Source organism: Meles meles, chromosome 8 (assembly GCF_922984935.1).
Source record: "Meles meles chromosome 8, mMelMel3.1 paternal haplotype, whole genome shotgun sequence".
Lineage (NCBI taxonomy): Eukaryota > Metazoa > Chordata > Mammalia > Carnivora > Mustelidae > Meles > Meles meles.
Window position 1 is genome coordinate 45,086,686 of NC_060073.1, and position 17,568 is coordinate 45,104,253.

The 17,568-nt window shown below is 37.2% G+C and overlaps 1 protein-coding gene across 3 annotated transcripts in view; it reads left to right on the forward strand.

Annotated features, from left to right (window-relative positions):
• The window catches only part of PIK3C2A (phosphatidylinositol-4-phosphate 3-kinase catalytic subunit type 2 alpha), a 108,525-nt gene that overhangs the window by 61,241 nt on the left and 29,716 nt on the right, over positions 1 to 17,568 (forward strand). For all 3 annotated transcript variants that reach the window (XM_046015018.1, XM_046015016.1, XM_046015017.1), the window contains exons 10-18: positions 771 to 819; positions 901 to 1,111; positions 3,138 to 3,260; positions 4,348 to 4,515; positions 11,086 to 11,197; positions 11,586 to 11,731; positions 15,324 to 15,512; positions 16,699 to 16,792; positions 17,282 to 17,376. In XM_046015018.1, the coding sequence (XP_045870974.1) occupies positions 771 to 819; positions 901 to 1,111; positions 3,138 to 3,260; positions 4,348 to 4,515; positions 11,086 to 11,197; positions 11,586 to 11,731; positions 15,324 to 15,512; positions 16,699 to 16,792; positions 17,282 to 17,376 (1,187 nt within the window). The remainder of the gene's footprint in view (positions 1 to 770; positions 820 to 900; positions 1,112 to 3,137; positions 3,261 to 4,347; positions 4,516 to 11,085; positions 11,198 to 11,585; positions 11,732 to 15,323; positions 15,513 to 16,698; positions 16,793 to 17,281; positions 17,377 to 17,568) is intronic.

Sequence of the window (17,568 nt, forward strand, 5' to 3'; positions counted from 1 at the left end):
ATCTGTAGGGTATATAGAAATTTGGGTCTCTTTTCTCTCTCTCTCTTTCTCTCTCTTTTTTTTTTTTAAGAGAGGGGGAGAGAGGCAGCGGAGGGACAGAAAGAGAGGGAGAGAGAGTCCCAAGCAGACTCTGCAGTGAGTGCAGAGCCCGACGCAGTGTGACCTGAACATCATGACCTGAGCCAAAACCGAGTCAGACAATCAACCAGCTGTGCCACCCAGGCGCCCCATTTGAAGATTTTTTTTTTTTTTTTTTTTTTTTTTTTTTGACAGAGAGCACAAGCAGGGGGAGCGGCAGGCAGAGGGAGAGGGAGAAACAGTATCCCTGCTGAGCAGAGAGCCTGATGTGGGGCTCAGTCCCAGGACACTGGGATCGTAACCAGAGCCAAAGGCAGATGCTTAACCGACTGAACCACCCAGGCGCCCCAAAGATATTCTTACTTTACTAATAGTAAAGCAACTAATGGAATATAAAGCATCATATTAGTGTATTTATCACTTTTGGGTTTCAAATCTTACTTACTAGACTTATTGAATGAGGCAGATTTTGTTGAGTTTCTGTATCATGCACTAATTTTCAGTTACTCTGATTTTCTTGATAACTAAAAATAATTTGTTTTTTGGGGGGTTTTCACCCTTTGTTGCATTTTTGCTTTGTTTTATTCTGCAGGAACTTTTGGGAGGTTTCCTGATAGAGCATTTAATTTAATTTTTACCTTTAATTTCAGTACATATGGGCAATTTTCTGACTAATTTATATGTGTATGCAGGTAACTTCACTGTCTGGAGAAGGAGATATTAGTAAGAGTTCATCTAGGGGTATGTCTTTAAGTTCTTTAAATTTTAGCAACAGTTGTTGGTTTTTTGGGGGAATTATATTAACAATTTCTTTAAATATAGGATCACTGAATTCTGAAAATCCTGTTCAAGTAAGCATGGACCAGTTAACTGCAGCAATTTATGATCTTCTCAGACTCCATGCAAATTGTGGTAGGAGTCCTACAAACTGTGCCCAAAGTAACAGGAACGTCAAGGAGGCTTGGACAACAACAGAACAGCTTCAGTTTACAATTTTTGCTGCACATGGAATTTCGAGTAATTGGGTATCAAAGTAAGTAACTATTTAAAATGGAATATGTACAACTTTACCCAGAAGCTGTTCTAATTCTATAAAATGTCAGCCATGCACTGTTCTCTTAATATTTAAGTGGATGATACAGGAATTATCAGATACCTTTGTGGTTTTCATAAAAATTACAGAGATGTTTAAAGCTGTTGCAATAAAAAATACCACTCACTACATGCAAAAAAAGGGAGGAAAATACATGTGTAAGGTTATAAAGACAAATACTAATAAATTAGTCAATTTATGACTGTTATTTTTCAGCCTTTCCTTTAGAAAAGGCAATTTAGGGGCGCCTGGGTGGCTCAGTGGGTTAAGCCGCTGCCTTCGGCTCAGGTCGTGATCTCAGGGTCCTGGGATCGAGCCCCCATCGGGCTCTGCTCAGCAGGAAGCCTGCTTCCTCCTCTCTCTGCCTGCCTCTCTGCCTGCTTGTGGTCTCTGTCTGTCAAATAAATAAAATCTTAAAAAAAAAAAAAAAGAAAAGAAAAGGCAATTTACTGATTGCTAGGCTTTGAAGTCTATAAGAGCGTATTTCTTCTACTGAATTTTTTTTTAAAAGATTTTATTTGACAGAGCGATCACAAGTAGGCAGAGGCAGGCAGAGAGAGAGAGAGGAGGAGGAAGCAGGCTCCCTGCTGAGCAGAGCGGTTTGCAGGGCTCGATCCCAGCCAAAGGCAAGTTTAACCCACTGAACCACCTCAGCACCCTGCCTTTTTTATTTTTTTGTCAGTGCTACAAAGTTTGCCAGCTTCAGCTTATGAAATGACTAATATAAACTGAAAAGTCTGAATTGAATACTTTTAATGAAATAGTTCCATAATAACTTAATGCTATAAAGTAAAATAAAGACTAGTGAATACATACTGAACATACATTTTGCTTAAATTGAGCTTTAGATTAATATACTAGAATATATAATTACTTGAAAGTGATACATTAACACTCAGTAAATATTTACTGAATACCATCTTTGGGCAGTGTTCTTCATACTAGGGATTCAATAGTAAACAAGGCAACAGAAGAATCTCTGCCCTCTTGGGACTTGCCTTTATATGGGTACTACTGCCATGTGAAGGTATTTGATTCTTTTAAATGTTACAGGGGTAATACCTTCCACATCCTCCATACAGATTCTTATATACACACAAATTTAGGGATACTAATGAGGAAAATAGATGCTTGCTAGAAGACAATACAGAAAACTGCAGTGATAATTAAGATGGTAGGAAAGTAAAATGCTGAAGAAAAGAGGGACAAATAGAGTGAGGTTGAGAAAAGTAGTTAAGTAGTTAGCTAAAGGTGTTTTGTGAATCAGTGAGATCAGATTTAAAATATATTCCATATGATTAATAGATTGTATATATGAACGAAATGGTTAATGTGTAAGCCTAGCAGTAAGTTAGAAATCTAGGAGAACACAGTTTTAATGAACCTAAGACTCCTAGCCTGCAAGATTGCCTGATGGTATCCAACCAGCTCTGTACTTGTGGCAATTAGGGGCTAAATCATTGCTGTCTAATGAGAATACAATAGCATGTATTCCATGGATGGAAGACTCCTAATAGATTAGAAAGACTGGCTCAGTGCAAGTCAGGCCCATGCATTAATATGCTTAACTGACTCTAGTTACTTAGCAAAGAAAATAGCACCTATGGAAGATAATGTTTCTACTTTCTCTTCTAAGAATTTACCTAGAAATAAATAATTATTCAGTGCCATTCAGCTAAAATCTAAAGCTAATAACTGATGACAAAGTTGTGAGGAGGTTTCTAGCGCAGCCACCTTAGACTTGCACTTGGGGATACACATTTCCTTCTGTATTCCTCTGCTATACTCTTTCTTTATTTTTGTAGCATTTGCAATAGTTGAATTTTAGATGTTTTCCAAAAATTCAGATGAATGGTGGCCACATAATTTCAGATAATAATCGCTTTTAGGGAAAAATGGCTAATGATATGCATTTGTATCAGTTAACAAATTTGTATTATCAAATTAAAAATCTTTCTTTTCTCAGTTATGAAAAATACTACTTGATATGTTCCCTGTCTCACAATGGAAAGGATCTCTTTAAACCTATTCAGTCAAAGAAGGTTGGCACTTATAAGAGTTTCTTCTATCTTATTAAATGGGATGAACTGTAAGTGAAAGTTTTGGCTTTTTATTTTTTCAGTATGCCCTCTTTTTTCCATGTATGCATCCTAGTTTTCATTTTTATCACAATTTCCATTAAAGTCCACTAAATTCTTGTATCTTAGGATCTCTCCTAGATATACTATAGAAGAGATAAATTCTCATTTAAAAATCTGAAATACTGTTCTGAAAAATGTGCATATTGTTAAATTATAGAACATGCCATTAATTGTTCTTAGACTTTTGTCAAGCTAAAACTATAAATTTACATACAGTTGTACACACATACCATAGAAATACGGTTTTCATAACATTGCTTAGTTTAGTATTTATTCTGTAATATTATATATATGAAGCCTAGTTTTTGGTTAACATTAGAAAATTAAATCCATATACAAGATACTTTGCACTGTTAATATTTTTAAAATACTGTTTTTAAACTAAGGGGATGCTTTCACTATTTAGGGACGTATGTAATTGCAGAACTTTTTATTCTGCATTTATTAAGTGTTTTCATATTTACTTTTTTAAATTACAAAAATAACGCATCTTTGAAAATATTAATACAAAAATATGTATGGGTAAAAATGGTATCATTTTATTTCCAACACTTAACCATCTTATGACTCCTCAGAGTGACCACTTTTGACCCAATGTATCCTTTCAGACTTAAAAAATTTAAAAGGTAAACATACATGTCTGCCCTTGTGTGTTTGTATGTGTGTATGTATATCTATATTTATGTATAAAATATATTTTATATGTATGTATATCCTAATCAGAAATAATCATCTAGTTTTTCCTAAAGACAATAAAAATGACTTATTTTCCCTAGAAGTTGACAGTATCAAGTCTTGAGAAAATGCACTAAGAAATTTTTAAAGAACTATTACATATTTGAAATTTTAATGAAATTTATTTAAGACTTTTTATAGTACATATTGGCCAAAATTGCTGCTTAAGTAAAAGTTACTCGGGATTAAAGATTTTTTGATAAGTCAAATGAAATGCCTAAAATTGTCAGTCTCATTAAATGGTTTAATTTCATATTTGATCTAATTTGTCTTTTCTATTAATACATTTTTCCCCCTTAGAATCATTTTTCCCATCCAGATATCACAATTGCCATTAGAATCACTTCTTCACCTTACTCTTTTTGGAATTTTAAATCAGAGCAGTGGAAGTTCCCCTGATTCTAATAAGCAGAGAAAGGGGCCAGAAGCTTTGGGCAAAGTTTCTTTACCTCTTTTTGATTTTAAACGGTAAGTTTTACTGAGTTATGATGGTGAGTTACTGTGGACACATCTGCAACATCAGAATTGGCTAGAGAATAGCATGGGGAACAATGACATATATGGGATAATGTGCTACCTCAGTTTTTGCAGTGTGAATAAAAGGAAGTTATTTCAGAGACACAGATCAGAAGAAATCACAAAGTAACTCTGCTATAATTTGAACATATCTACCTGGGTACTTAGAAGATTGTTTGCCACTCACTATTCCAGGAGAAAAGCAGCAGGCAGTTTATGCTCTGTCATTTATGTAAAGTACTGTGTTTTTGACATAATAGTCGTGGTCTTACAAGTTTCCTTGATGCCAATAAAACAAATCCCATTTTTCCTCTTCTCATACTTTTCCCATTCTTCTCCATAGTTTCAGAGTCTACAGCTGCACATTATTTCCTTCTCTTTACCTAACTGATCTACCCTGGCTGCTGTGGGCCCCGGCCTTTAACCTCCAAAAGTCTCCCATATGTTCAAAACCTTATTGATCCTTACGGGTAAAGGAATTCCTTTTGAGCCTTGTATCTTATAGCCCTGCAGTAGTATAATTTATCTGGCCTTTCAACTATTTTAATTATGTTTTAAGTAGTATGTTCCATGAGACTATCAAGTGTCTATCTAAATGAGGAAAACAAAAATTGAATAAGTTCCAGATATTTTTCATACAGTACACAATAACATTTTGCCGAGTGATAGCACATTAGCATATTAAAGTATCTCTATAAAGTTTTGCAGTCAAGAAACCTATTATGTTTAGTAACAGTAGTACTGTAATGACAAACACACAGCATTTGTTATGCTAGGTATTAGTCTGAGTGCTGTATATGTATTATACCAACCCTAGGTGTAGGGTTACTGCCTAGGAAGGCAGGTGTTTCTATCCCTTTTTACAGAGGGGAAAATCAAAGTAGAGTGAGCTTAAGTGACTCGCCCTAGTGCACTTAGCTAATACGGAGTTGAATTGGGATTTGAATCTAGGCAGTCTGGCCTCAGGGTCTGTGTTCTTATTACCCTAAATTGCCATTCTCAAATTTATTTGGTACCATGATACTTTTTTTTTGTTCTGGAATATATGCTCTAAAACATTGTATTCTGTGGGACAGTTTGAGAAGTGATTTAATAACTTAATCTGTTCTATAATAAAAATCAAGAATGAAAAAAATTTGCTAATCTAGTTCTACTTCTTTTTCCTCTTAAATGGCAAATACACTTTGGTTTTCTAGTAATCATTTATTAAAATCATATGTTTGAAACATTGACTTCACAAATTTTGTTCTTAAAATATTTGTTCTTTTCCTATGTACTTAAACATAGCATTTATTCCTTTATTTTTCTCTCTTTAGTTACTTTCCTCTCATTTGAGGAGGCAGTATTAGATTTTTTTTATCTGCTACCTTTAGGTAGGCTCAAATTTTATTTGCTATCTGAAGTAATTCTGAACCACCAAAGGCTAGAGAAAAGCAGTTGAAGTTATTATCATTAAGGATGAGTATTTAGAACCTTTTGCTAAATATAATCCATAATTACTCTAAAACAGCATATTGGCCATGTGAAGGAGGGAAATTGTGTTCTCAATTGTGATGAATTAGTGTCAGAGAACAGTTATGTGAGAAAATTAAATAATTGCATCATTATCATTAATTTTTATGAATAAGTTAGTTCTGGGGCGCCTGGTGGTTCAATCAGTTAAGCATCTACCTTCAGCTCAGGTCATGATCCCAAGTGTCTGGGGATCCAGCCCTACCTACCTCTGGCTCCCTGCTCATCAGGGAGTCTGCTGCTCTCTCCCTCTGTGTTTCCCCCTGCTTGCATGCTCGCCCGCTCATGCGCATGCTTGCTCGCTCGCTGTCTCTCGCACGCGCATGCGCACCCTCACTTTCTCAAATCTTTTTACTTTTTAAGATTTCATTTATTTATTTGACAGACAGAGATCACAAGTAGGCAGAGAGGCAGGCAGAGAGAGGAGGAAGCAGGCTCTCTGCCAAGCAGAGAGCCGGATGCAGGGCTTGATCCCAGGACCCTGGGATCTTGACCTGAGCCAAAGGTAGAGGCTTTAACCCACTGAGCCACCCAGGTGCCCCTAAAATCTTTTCTAATACATAAATAAATAAATGGATGTCAGCTCTAAAAATCTTGGTCTTAAAAGAACAATGGATCTTTGCTTAATTAGAGAAGTTACATCACTTTTTGTCCCTTTATATTGTATAGTAATAAATGTTTTTTTTTAATGCGTGGGTTTTTTTGCTTGTTTTTATGAATGATGTAACACTTTAAAAATTCAAGAGAGTAAGGTGAAAGGCAGTTGACTTTTGTTAGACAAATAGTTTGCATCCGGCACTCTGCTGTTAAAACAATAAGCAGATGGCACTAAGCCCGAGATTTTGCCAAATAGTGCAATTGGTCTAGGTAGGTACTGTTGTTAGGTCTTAGCATTCAAGAAACACTCAAAGGGGAGATGGTTAAACATTAATTTAAAGTGTTAATGATTCAATTAAGTTAACTTATTGTAGTACAGTGATCAGAAATCCTGGTCTTGAAATTCTTTCTAAAAATAACTTACAGGGGCGCCTGGGTGGCTCAGTGGGTTAAGCCACTGCCTTCAGCTCAGGTCATGATCTCAGGGTCCTGGGATCAAGTCCCGCATCGGGCTCTCTGCTCAGCAGGGATCCTGCTTCCCTCTCTCTCTCTCTCTCTCTCTCTCTCTCTCTGCCTGCCTCTCTATCTACTTGTGATCTCTCTCTGTCAAATAAATAAATAAAACCTTAAAATAAATAAAAATAACTTACATTGGGGTGCATGGGAGGCTCTGTCAGTTAGGTGTCTGTCTTTGGCTCAGGTCATGATCCCAGGGTACCGGATGGAGCCTCGCCTCAAATTGGGCTCTCTGCTCAGCAGGGGAGCCTGCCTCTCCCTCCCCCTCTGCTTTTGTGCTCTCTCTCTCTTGCTCACTCTGTCTCTCGAATAAATAAATAAATAAAATCTTAAAAATAATTTATATTTAAGGTGCAGCCTGCATACAACCTGATAAAGTCACTCTCAGAGGGACGCCAAAAAACTTAGAGGCATTTCAGTCAGCTTCAATAACAGATGAGTTCTTAACTCATTTTTAAATAAACAGAATCAAGCATTTAACCTGTCTTTCCTTAGCACTTGTAATTCAGGGTTACCAAATAATTGATGTGAGAAAGTTAATAGAAAAATTCCAGCTAATAGATGCTCGAGAAATGATAGAATATCACAATTTTGTAACCCCTACTGAAATAATAGATTTAGTCCAGGGTTTCTCAGTTTTGGCACTATTGATATTTTGGGCCAGATCATTCTTTGCTGTGGGAGACTGTCCTGTGCATTGTAGGATGTTTGGCAGCATCCCTGTCGCCAATACTACCCCCAGTTACCAACCAATAGTGCCTCCAGACCTTGCCAAATATCCACTGGGGGCAAAATCACTCTTGGTTTAAAACTATTGATTTAAGTATTGATGATCCATGCTTGCTTAAAGCCATTAAGTGATTAACTTTTCTGGAACTACATAATGGGTAGTTTAGACTGACTGGGCCCAAACAAACTTATCTTAACAGAAAGAGAGAGAAACCAAACAGTGTCTCTCTTTATTTGATGTAATAGGAAGTAGTATGTGATTTTACCTTTAAGTATTCTTGCCAGATAACTAAACCTGAATCAAATCAAGCTTCTAGGATCTAACTACTACTTTACGAAAGTGTAGGAGATAAAAGGGACATCCTAATGACACTAGAGGAATGAAATCAGTTAAATCCAGGATATAGAAAATTCTTAGAACAAAAGACCTGTTTTGTTTTGTTTTTTTTTCAACAAATGGCAAGGATAAAAAAGAGAGGAAGAATGTATAGATAAAAATAAGAGTCAGCAAACTTTTTCTGTAAAGAGGACCAGGTAGAAGTAGTTTAGGCTTTGCAGGTCATAATACAGTTGACACTTGAATAACAGGGGGGTTAGCAGTGCCTTTTTGCCCTGCCCCCCCAATGTGGTCAAACCTGCAAATAACTTTGACTCCCCAAAAACTCAACTAGTAGCCTGCTGTTGACCAGAAGCCTTATTGATAACACATAGCGATTAACATGAATTTTGTATATTAATATGTATTACATAGTATATATATATATATTTGAAGATTTTATTTATTTATTTGACAGACACAGCGAGAGAGGGAATACAAGCAATGGAAGTGGGAGAGGGAGAAGGAGGCAGAGGCTTAAAGACTGATCCACCCAAGTGCCCCTTGCCCCTTACATAGTATATTCCTTTTTTTTTTTTTTTTAAGATTTTATTTATTTATTTGACAGAGATCACAAGTAGGCAGAGAGGCAGGCAGCCCGGAGGGGGGGGCGGGGGGTGGGGGGAAGCAGGCTCCCTGCTGAGCAGAGAGCCTGATCAGGGAGCCTGATATGGGGCTCGATCCCAGGACCCTGAGATCATGACCTGAACAGAAGGCAGAGGCTTTAACCCACTGAGCCACCCAGGTGCCCCATTACATAGTATATTCTTAAAGTGAGATAGAGAAAAGATGTTATTAAGGTCATAAGAGAAAATATATTTATAGTACTATATTGAAAAAAATGAGTGGACCTGTGCAGCTCAAGGGTGTTATTCAAGGGTTAACTGTAATCTCTGTCACAAATGCAAAATCAAAGGCAAAAAGCAACAATAGTCAATAAATGAGTGTGGCTTCCTTCTGATAAAAGTTTATTTGCAAAACCAGGTGACAGGCCTGGAGTTAGGCCCTTAAATTAAAATATACTTAAAAAGACATCATCCGGGGCGCCTGGGTGGCTCAGTGGGTTAAAGCCTCTGCCTTCGGCTCAGGTCATGATCCCAGGGTCCTGGGATCGAGCCCCGCATCGGGCTCGCTGCTCAGCGGGGAGCCTCCTTCCCTTCCTCTCTCTCTGCCTGCCTCTCTGCCTACTTGTGATCTCTCTCTCTCTCTGTGTCAAATAAATAAATCTTTAAAAAAAAAAAAAAAAGACATCATCCAATGGGGCGCCTGGGTGGCTCAGTGGGTTAAAGCCTCTGCCTTTGGCTCAGGTCATGATCCCAGGGTCCTAGGATCGAGCCCCGCATTGGACTGTCTGTTCAGCGGGGAGCCTGCTTCCCCCCTCTGTCTCTGCCTGCCTCTCTGCCTACTTGTGATCTCTATCAAATAAATAAATAAATAAATAATCCTTTAAAAAAAAAAAAAGACATCATCTAAATGCAGTATTCGAAGTTGCTTGGATCTTTATTCGAACAACCAACTTTAAATAAACTTTTGAGACAATGAAACTTGAATACTGATACTGACAGCTGATGATTTTAAGTAATTGTTAATTATTTTAGGAGTGATAATGGTGTTGTACTTGTTTTAAAATAAAAGTGTTTATTGTTTAGAGAGATCTAAAAGTATTTACAGATGAAATAATATCAGAATTTGCCTTAAAATCTAGTTGGGGTGAGGGTGGATCTGAAAAAGAATATAATGTGTCGGAGATTTAAAGGCTGTTAACCTTCAAGAGAAAACATTAAGACTTGAAACTAGTTTCATAAAGGATATTTGCTGTTTGAATAAAATGAATGAAGTTTGATGAAGCTCATAGTTTTCTTTATATATCTCATTATTTTTCAGAAATTTATTCTGTGTAAAGATATATAAATGTCTTACTGATAAATGTTTTTAATTTAAATTAGTAGTCTAGGGAAAGGGTCAGCACACTCCCATGTACTGCCCGTTTTTTGTAAAATACAGTTTTGTTAGATCGCAGTATACATTATTATGTATTGTTCATGGCTACTTTTGCAGTATAGTTGCGTCTACAACAGATTATCTGACCCAAAAAGCCCAAAATATTTGCCATCTGACCCTTTACAGAAAAGGCTTGCTGACCCCTGGTTTAGAGCACAGATAAAACTTCTCTTCTGAGATGATTAGTGTTTTGTTGCAAAGTATACTGTATTGGTTTCCTTGGCATGTGGTTTGTTCTTAAGGTGAAAGTGAGCCGTTATGTAATCCAAACTGTTACCTTGAGATGTATTCCATTGTAGATGATCTTTAAAGACTGTTCTTCACCTTTCTATTTATAAAAGTTGCTTTGGGCGGTGGAGGGGGACGGAGGTTGGGGCTCCTGCTAGCTCAGTCAGAAGACAGTTCAACTCTTGATCTCTTTTTAAAGTTGCTTTGGGAACAAGTGACTCTGAGTCTTTACCCTTTTGTGTTCTATCCTTAACCCCATTCTTCCCAAGATCTATTATTTCATTCTTCCCTCCCTTTGTCCCAGCCCCCACTCATCAGTACATTTACCTGAAGTATTAATACTCTATGGAGAGTGACTCTAGTATGTTTTTAAAGATGATACTCTTATCTAATGGATGCTTAATAAATGTTTGGATAAGTGTTTCAAATTCATTCCCATGTAATATGAGTTTTTTGGGGGGGGTGTGTGTGTGTGAGAGATGTGAATTTTGAAGCAGTTTTTAAAATGAAAACTACAAAAATAAAATGAAAGCTACAATATTCTTCTGTCTACATTCATGAAGGTTTTTAACATGTGGAACTAAGCTTCTGTATCTTTGGACTTCATCACATACAAATCCTCTTCCTGGAACAGTACCCAGAAAAGGCTATGTGATGGAAAGAATAGTGTTACAGGTAATGGTACTTATTCATACATGGGGAGGTTGAGATTTCTTATTAAGATGTATATGTATTCCATGATTTGGATTGTTAACTAAAGAAGCCTAATTGGTCTTGTCTGATCTTAGGACCTGTCTTCAATTTAAATGTTAATAAACCATTTCCTGTTTCTGAGAAACAGCAAAAAAAGGGGGGGCTTGTATTCATCCCATGTAATATATGTGCCTTTAAAAATTACCAGTGATGGTAATCACTTTCAGCAAAAGGACAAGAAGTGTTAATTCAATAGTCAATCTAATAGTCACCCTGATGGCTCAGAATCCGTTTTCTCAAAGACAAATTAATGTGGCAGATATGTGGACTATTTAGCTGCAGTCTGATAAACCTCTGTTAAATTTTTAAGGTTGACTTTCCTTCTCCTACGTTTGATGTCATCTATACTACTCCTCAAGTTGACAGAAGCATCATACAGCAACACAACTTAGAAACACTGGAGAATGATACAAAAGGGAAACTTCTTGATATTATTCATAGAGACTCATCACTTGGGTATGCTCCTTTGATTTTTGTTTTGCCTGGGTATTTTCTTATTGTAAATCTCAAGTTAATTATTTGTTTTTAAGATTTTTATTTATTTATTTATTTGACAGAGAGAGAGAGAGGGAGAGATCACAAGTAGGCAAAGCAGCAGGCAGAGTGAGAGAGGGGAAGCAGGCTCCCTGCTGAGCAGAGAGCCCAATGTGGGGCTCGATCTTAGGACCCTGAGATCATGACCTGAGCCGAAGGCAGAGGCTTTCTATTTTTTTTTTTATTTCTTATTTTTTATAAACATATAATGTATTTTTATCCCCAGGGGGTACAGGTCTGTGAATCGCCAGGTTTACACACTTCACAGCACTCACCATAGCACATACCCTCCCCAATGTCCATAACCCCTCTCCCCCTCTCCCAACCCCACCTCCCCCCAGCAACCCCCAGTTTGTTTTGTGAGATTAAGAGTCACTTATGGTTTGTCTCCCTCCCAATCCCATCTTGTTTCATTTATTCTTCTCCTATCCCCCTAACCCCCCATGTTGCATCTCCACGTCCTCATATCAGGGAGATCATATGATAGTTGCCTTTCTCCAATTGACTTATTTCACTAAGCATGATACCCTCTAGTTCCATCCAAGTTGTCGCAAATGGCAAGATTTCATTTCTTTTGATGGCTGCATAGTATTCCATTGTGTATATGTACACATCTCCTTTATCCATTCATCTGTTGATGGGGGGCTTCTCTCCTCTTAAGGGGAAGGTACTGACAAAAGTGGGGAAAAGGCAAGCAAAAGATTTGAAAAGAAGAGCTCTGTAAGGCCCTTCTCTTTTCCCAGAGTCTCATAAAAAGGAAACAGTTCTGAGAACAAGTCATATCCTTTTAGACAGGTTTGTCTGGTTTCAAGTTACTCTGTACATTTATTTCCCTCTTGCTGTCCCCTAAATGCAGGAGTCCTGCTTAAGCATACCAACCAGGCACAGTATTTCTTCAGAGTATTAATGGAAAGACTAGGAGTTCACAGTGGGTCCATTTTTATTTTTATTTATTTTTTTTTTTAAAGTGAATAGGAAGTTTTATTGTCAGGCCACAGAAGGTTCTCAGGGAGTCCAGTGTAGCAGCTGGACCTCATGGGACCTGGAATGCTGTTACCTAACCGTTTTCTCCGTCTTGCTGTGAAGGCAGAGGCTTTAACCCACTGAGCCACCCAGGCGCCCCTCAAGTTAATAGTTTATTAAGTGCCCTGATTTAGTTCATGATTTAGTAATCTTGGTATGGAAAGTTTTCTTGTTGTTTTTAATTCTATAAAAACCCATATAACTACATAAAACTTTATTTTTTTAAGATTTTATTTATTTATTTGTTAGAGAGTTCAAGCACAGGCAGACAGAGTGGTAGATAGAGGCAGAGGGAGAAGCAGGCTCCCCGCTGAGCAAGGAGCCCAGTGCAGGATTCGATCCCAGGATGCTGGGATCATGACCTGAGCCACTCAACAAACCGAGCCACCCAGGCATCCCTAACTACATAAAACTTTAAAAATTTGTACAAGTCAAACTTTTAAATGATCGAAAGGCAAACAACATTGAGAACTAAATTAACAGTAAATATTAATAGATTATTAAAAATATATATATAAAGAACTTCAGTTCTTTAGACAACTTAGTAATAGAAAGAATATGACTAGATAATTTTTTTTGAAAAGAAATACAGTGCCTTTAAAATATCTGAGAAGAGGGGCGCCTGGGTGGCTCAGTGGGTTAAGCCGCTGCCTTCGGCTCAGGTCATGATCTCAGGGTCCTGGGATCGAGTCCCACGTCGGGCTCTCTGCTCGGCAGGGAGCCTGCTTCCCTCTCTCTCTCTGCCTGCCTCTCTGCCTACTTGTGATCTCTCTCTCTCGCTGTCAAATAAATAAATACAATAAAATAAAATTTGTTAAAAAAAAAATATCTGAGAAGATGTTTGACCCCTCAGTAATCAAGAAAAGGAAAATTACTGCAATATATTATTTTATACACATGTCTTAGATGAAAATTAAAATGTCTCATATAAAGTATTGATGAGGATACAGAAAAATGGAACTTAAACTGTTGGCTTCGGAGCTTTGGGAGATCAAAATCGATAAAGGTCACAGTGTACATAGTCTGTACCTTAGTGGTTATAGTTCCATTTAATTATATGTCTTCGAGAAAACCTTTTATATTTGCTTATGGGGTAAAGAATATTCATTGCAGTATTTAGATTATTGTAAGTGACAGGGAGTGTCCATCAGTAAATGTTCAATTATTGTACCTTTATCCAGTGGAGTATTATGTAATTATTAAGAATGAACTTACAGGGACGCCTGAGTGGCTCAGTTGGTTAGACGACTGCCTTTGGCTCAGGTCATGATCCTGGAATCCCAGGGATCAAGTCCCCCACCGGGCTCCCAGCTCCAGGGGGAGTCTGCTTCTCCCTCTGACCTTCTCCTCGCTCATGCTCTCTCTCACTGTCTCTCTCTCAAATAAATAAATAAAATCTTAAAAAAAACCCTTACAACTAGCTGTATGTACTAATACGTTAGGTGTTAAATGAAGAAAGCAAGGAGCAGAATAGTTTATGTGGTATGTTACTATTTATGTAAAGAAAAAAGAATCTACCCATACCTATGTATATGCTTTTATATCAATAGACTATCTCTGGAAGGATATGCGATCTTTTTTTTTTTTTAAGATTTTATTTATTTATTTGACACAGAGAGAGAGAGCACAAGTAGACAAGAGAGGCAGGCAGAGAGAGAGAGAAGCAGGCTCCCTGCCGAGCAGAGAGGCTCTATCCCAGGACCCTGAGATCATGATATCCCAGGACCCTGAGATCATGACCTGAGCCAAAGGCAGAGGCTTAACCCACTGAGCCACCCATGCGCCCCAAGGATATGCAGTCTAATAAGATTAATAAGGCAGATGTCACTGGGAAGGGTAACTGGCGGGAGAGACTTTAACTGTGCACCTTTTTGGAATATTTGAATTTTTTCAGTTCTCCACATGACATGAATGCATCAGTGCATGTATTTATACACAAAAGTAGATGGATGGATAGTAAAATAGTGAATATTTCATTCACATAAACATTTGTCATTAAGACTGAATTAGAGTCTTCCAAACAAATACTTCTCATTTTGAATGTTCCTCATTTGAGCTGAATAATCATCTTCTAAAATCATCTTCTAATATGTGATAGCTTTTTTTTTTGCATGACTTTTGATTTTACTTGTATAAAATGGATGATATCCTTGCTATCTCGTAGAGTGGGTTCTGCTTATTCAACTCTGATTTCTAGTGCTTGGCATCTGGTTAGAGCTCAATAAATTTTTATCATACTGAATTATCCTTCATTTTCATAACTAAGACTTTTATCAAGGCAGAATGATTTCTTTCTATCCCCCAAATTAGAGTAAATTAGTAGTGTTTGCTGTACATTGCATTTTTCTATTCAAAATTAGTATTGATGATTCTACCAAGAAGTGGCTGTCCTAAAATGAATAAATTTCTTCTTTGTATTTTTAATCATTGAGATTATAACTGTCATCATAATATCATTGAGAAGTAATTTAATTTTTTGTTGTATATGCAGACTTTCTAAAGAAGATAAAGCCTTTTTGTGGGAGAAACGCTTTTATTGCCTCAAACACCCAAATTGTCTTCCTAAAGTACTAGCAAGTGCCCCAAACTGGAAATGGGTTAATCTTGCCAAAACTTACTCACTGCTTCAGCAATGGCCTCCATTACACCCACTGACTGCTTTGGAACTACTTGACTCAAAGTAAGTTAACTGTGAGTGAATGTACTTGCTCTATTTTATTGTTACCAGTTTTTCCAATAGGGTATATTATGTTGCAGGAGTATTTCCCTTTGTTTTACCATGAAAGCAATTCAGTGCAATATAAATGTGTAAATGTGTATTTTTATAAACATACTTTTTGTGCTGGGTTTTTGTTTTTGTTTTAAGATTTTATTTATTTATTTGACAGGCAGAGAGGCGGGCAGAGAGAGAGAGAGGAAGGGAAGCAGGTTCCCTGCTGAGCAGAGAGCCTGATGCGGCTAGATGCCAATCTTGACCTGAGCGGAAAGCAGAGGCTTTAACCCGCTGAGCCATCCAGGCGCCCTGTGCTAGGGTTATTAAAAAGAGTTGTCATGGGGAGCCTGGCTGCCTCCGTTGGTGGAACATGGGACTCTTGATCTCAGGGTTGGGGGGGGCAGTTATGAGTTCAAGCACCACGTTGGGTGTAGAGTTCACTTTTAAAAATTAAAAAAAGAATAGAGTTGTCCTATCATTTTAAACTACCCAGATCCAGCCTCACATCAGGCTCCCTGCTTAGTGGGGAGTCTGCTTCTCCCTCTGCTCTGCCGTTCACCCTGTTCATGCTCTCTCACCCTGCTTGTCCTCTCTGGCTCTCACTCTCTCAGTCAATAAATAGAATCTTGAAAAAAAAAATAATAAAACTAGCCTAAAGAGGGATTTAAGTTCTAAATTTTGAATAATTTTTTGTATTTTTTTATGATATGGGTCAAAATTTTCATAATTAAACAGTTTTTGAACAGTCCTGAAGTTGAATTTGTATAGTACAGTAAGATTTTTCTTCCTAAAAAAAAAAAAAAGAAAAAGAAAGATACTGCTTTTGAATAAAGAGCTATTTGAATATTCTTTGTCACGTATAGATTGTGTTTTTAGGAAATACAGCTTCAGGGGCACCGGAATGGCTCAGTTGGTTAAGCATCTGCTTTCGGTTCAGGTCATGATTCCAGGGTCCTGGGATTGAGCCCTGCATCAGGCTCCTTGCTCAGCAAGCGGCCTGCTTGTCCCTCTCCCTCTGCCCCTGCTCCTGTGTGCTCTCTCTCTTACTCACTCTCTCTCAAATAAATAAATAAATAAATAAATAAAAAAAAGAAATGCCGCTTCACTGGAAAGAAATCACCATTAAATCTTGATTTTTGTGGTGCTTCTTTAGATTTGCTGATCAGGAAGTGAGGTCTATAGCTGTGACCTGGATTGAGGCTATAAGTGATGATGAACTAACTGATCTTCTTCCACAGTTTGTACAGGTGAGTTTTTTTACTGGTTTACCTGTTCACCTTACTCTCCACCCATTTTTTATGAGTAGAGAACTTGCTAAAGGATCTCCATTCTGTTTTGATTAAAAGTACTTTTGTGGGAATGTTGAGGTACCTTAAGTTTGGATGTAGTATGAATTTTTTTCCACTATTGTTAACTACCCCACTTGAATATTTTATATACAAACACACACCTGGATTTTTAATTCTCACATTTTTAGATTCTCAGAACAAGCCAGACTTAAACTTTTCTTTGATTTTTCTTTATTAGCCATTTAAACATAACTAATGAATATTATTCCCAAACCTACACTTTACTGCTTGATTTTATAACATATATAGCCTAAGTTAATTCATCTGTTTCATTTTTATCAGTGTTATCTTAAATCTTGCTTTATATAGTTTCTCTTTTGATAATTTTATCCTAATAATATCGTATGGGTTTGACCACTAGTAATTCTTACTTTCCTTTATGTGTAGGCTTTGAAATATGAAATTTACTTGAACAGTTCATTAGTGCGCTTCCTTCTGTCCAGGGCATTGGGAAATATACATATAGCACACAATTTATATTGGTAAGAGTTCAACTTTTTTTAAGTAATTTATTTCTCTTCCTAGTATTTATAGAGGTGGTATATTCTGAAAGTCTAAACAGTATCCTCAGACTGCTTATGTCAATACCAGATGAAGCCAGATTTTTATGTCCTTGGAAATAAAACCAAAAATGCCAAATCTCTTTGCAATAAAGAGCTAACAAAATGTTAAGA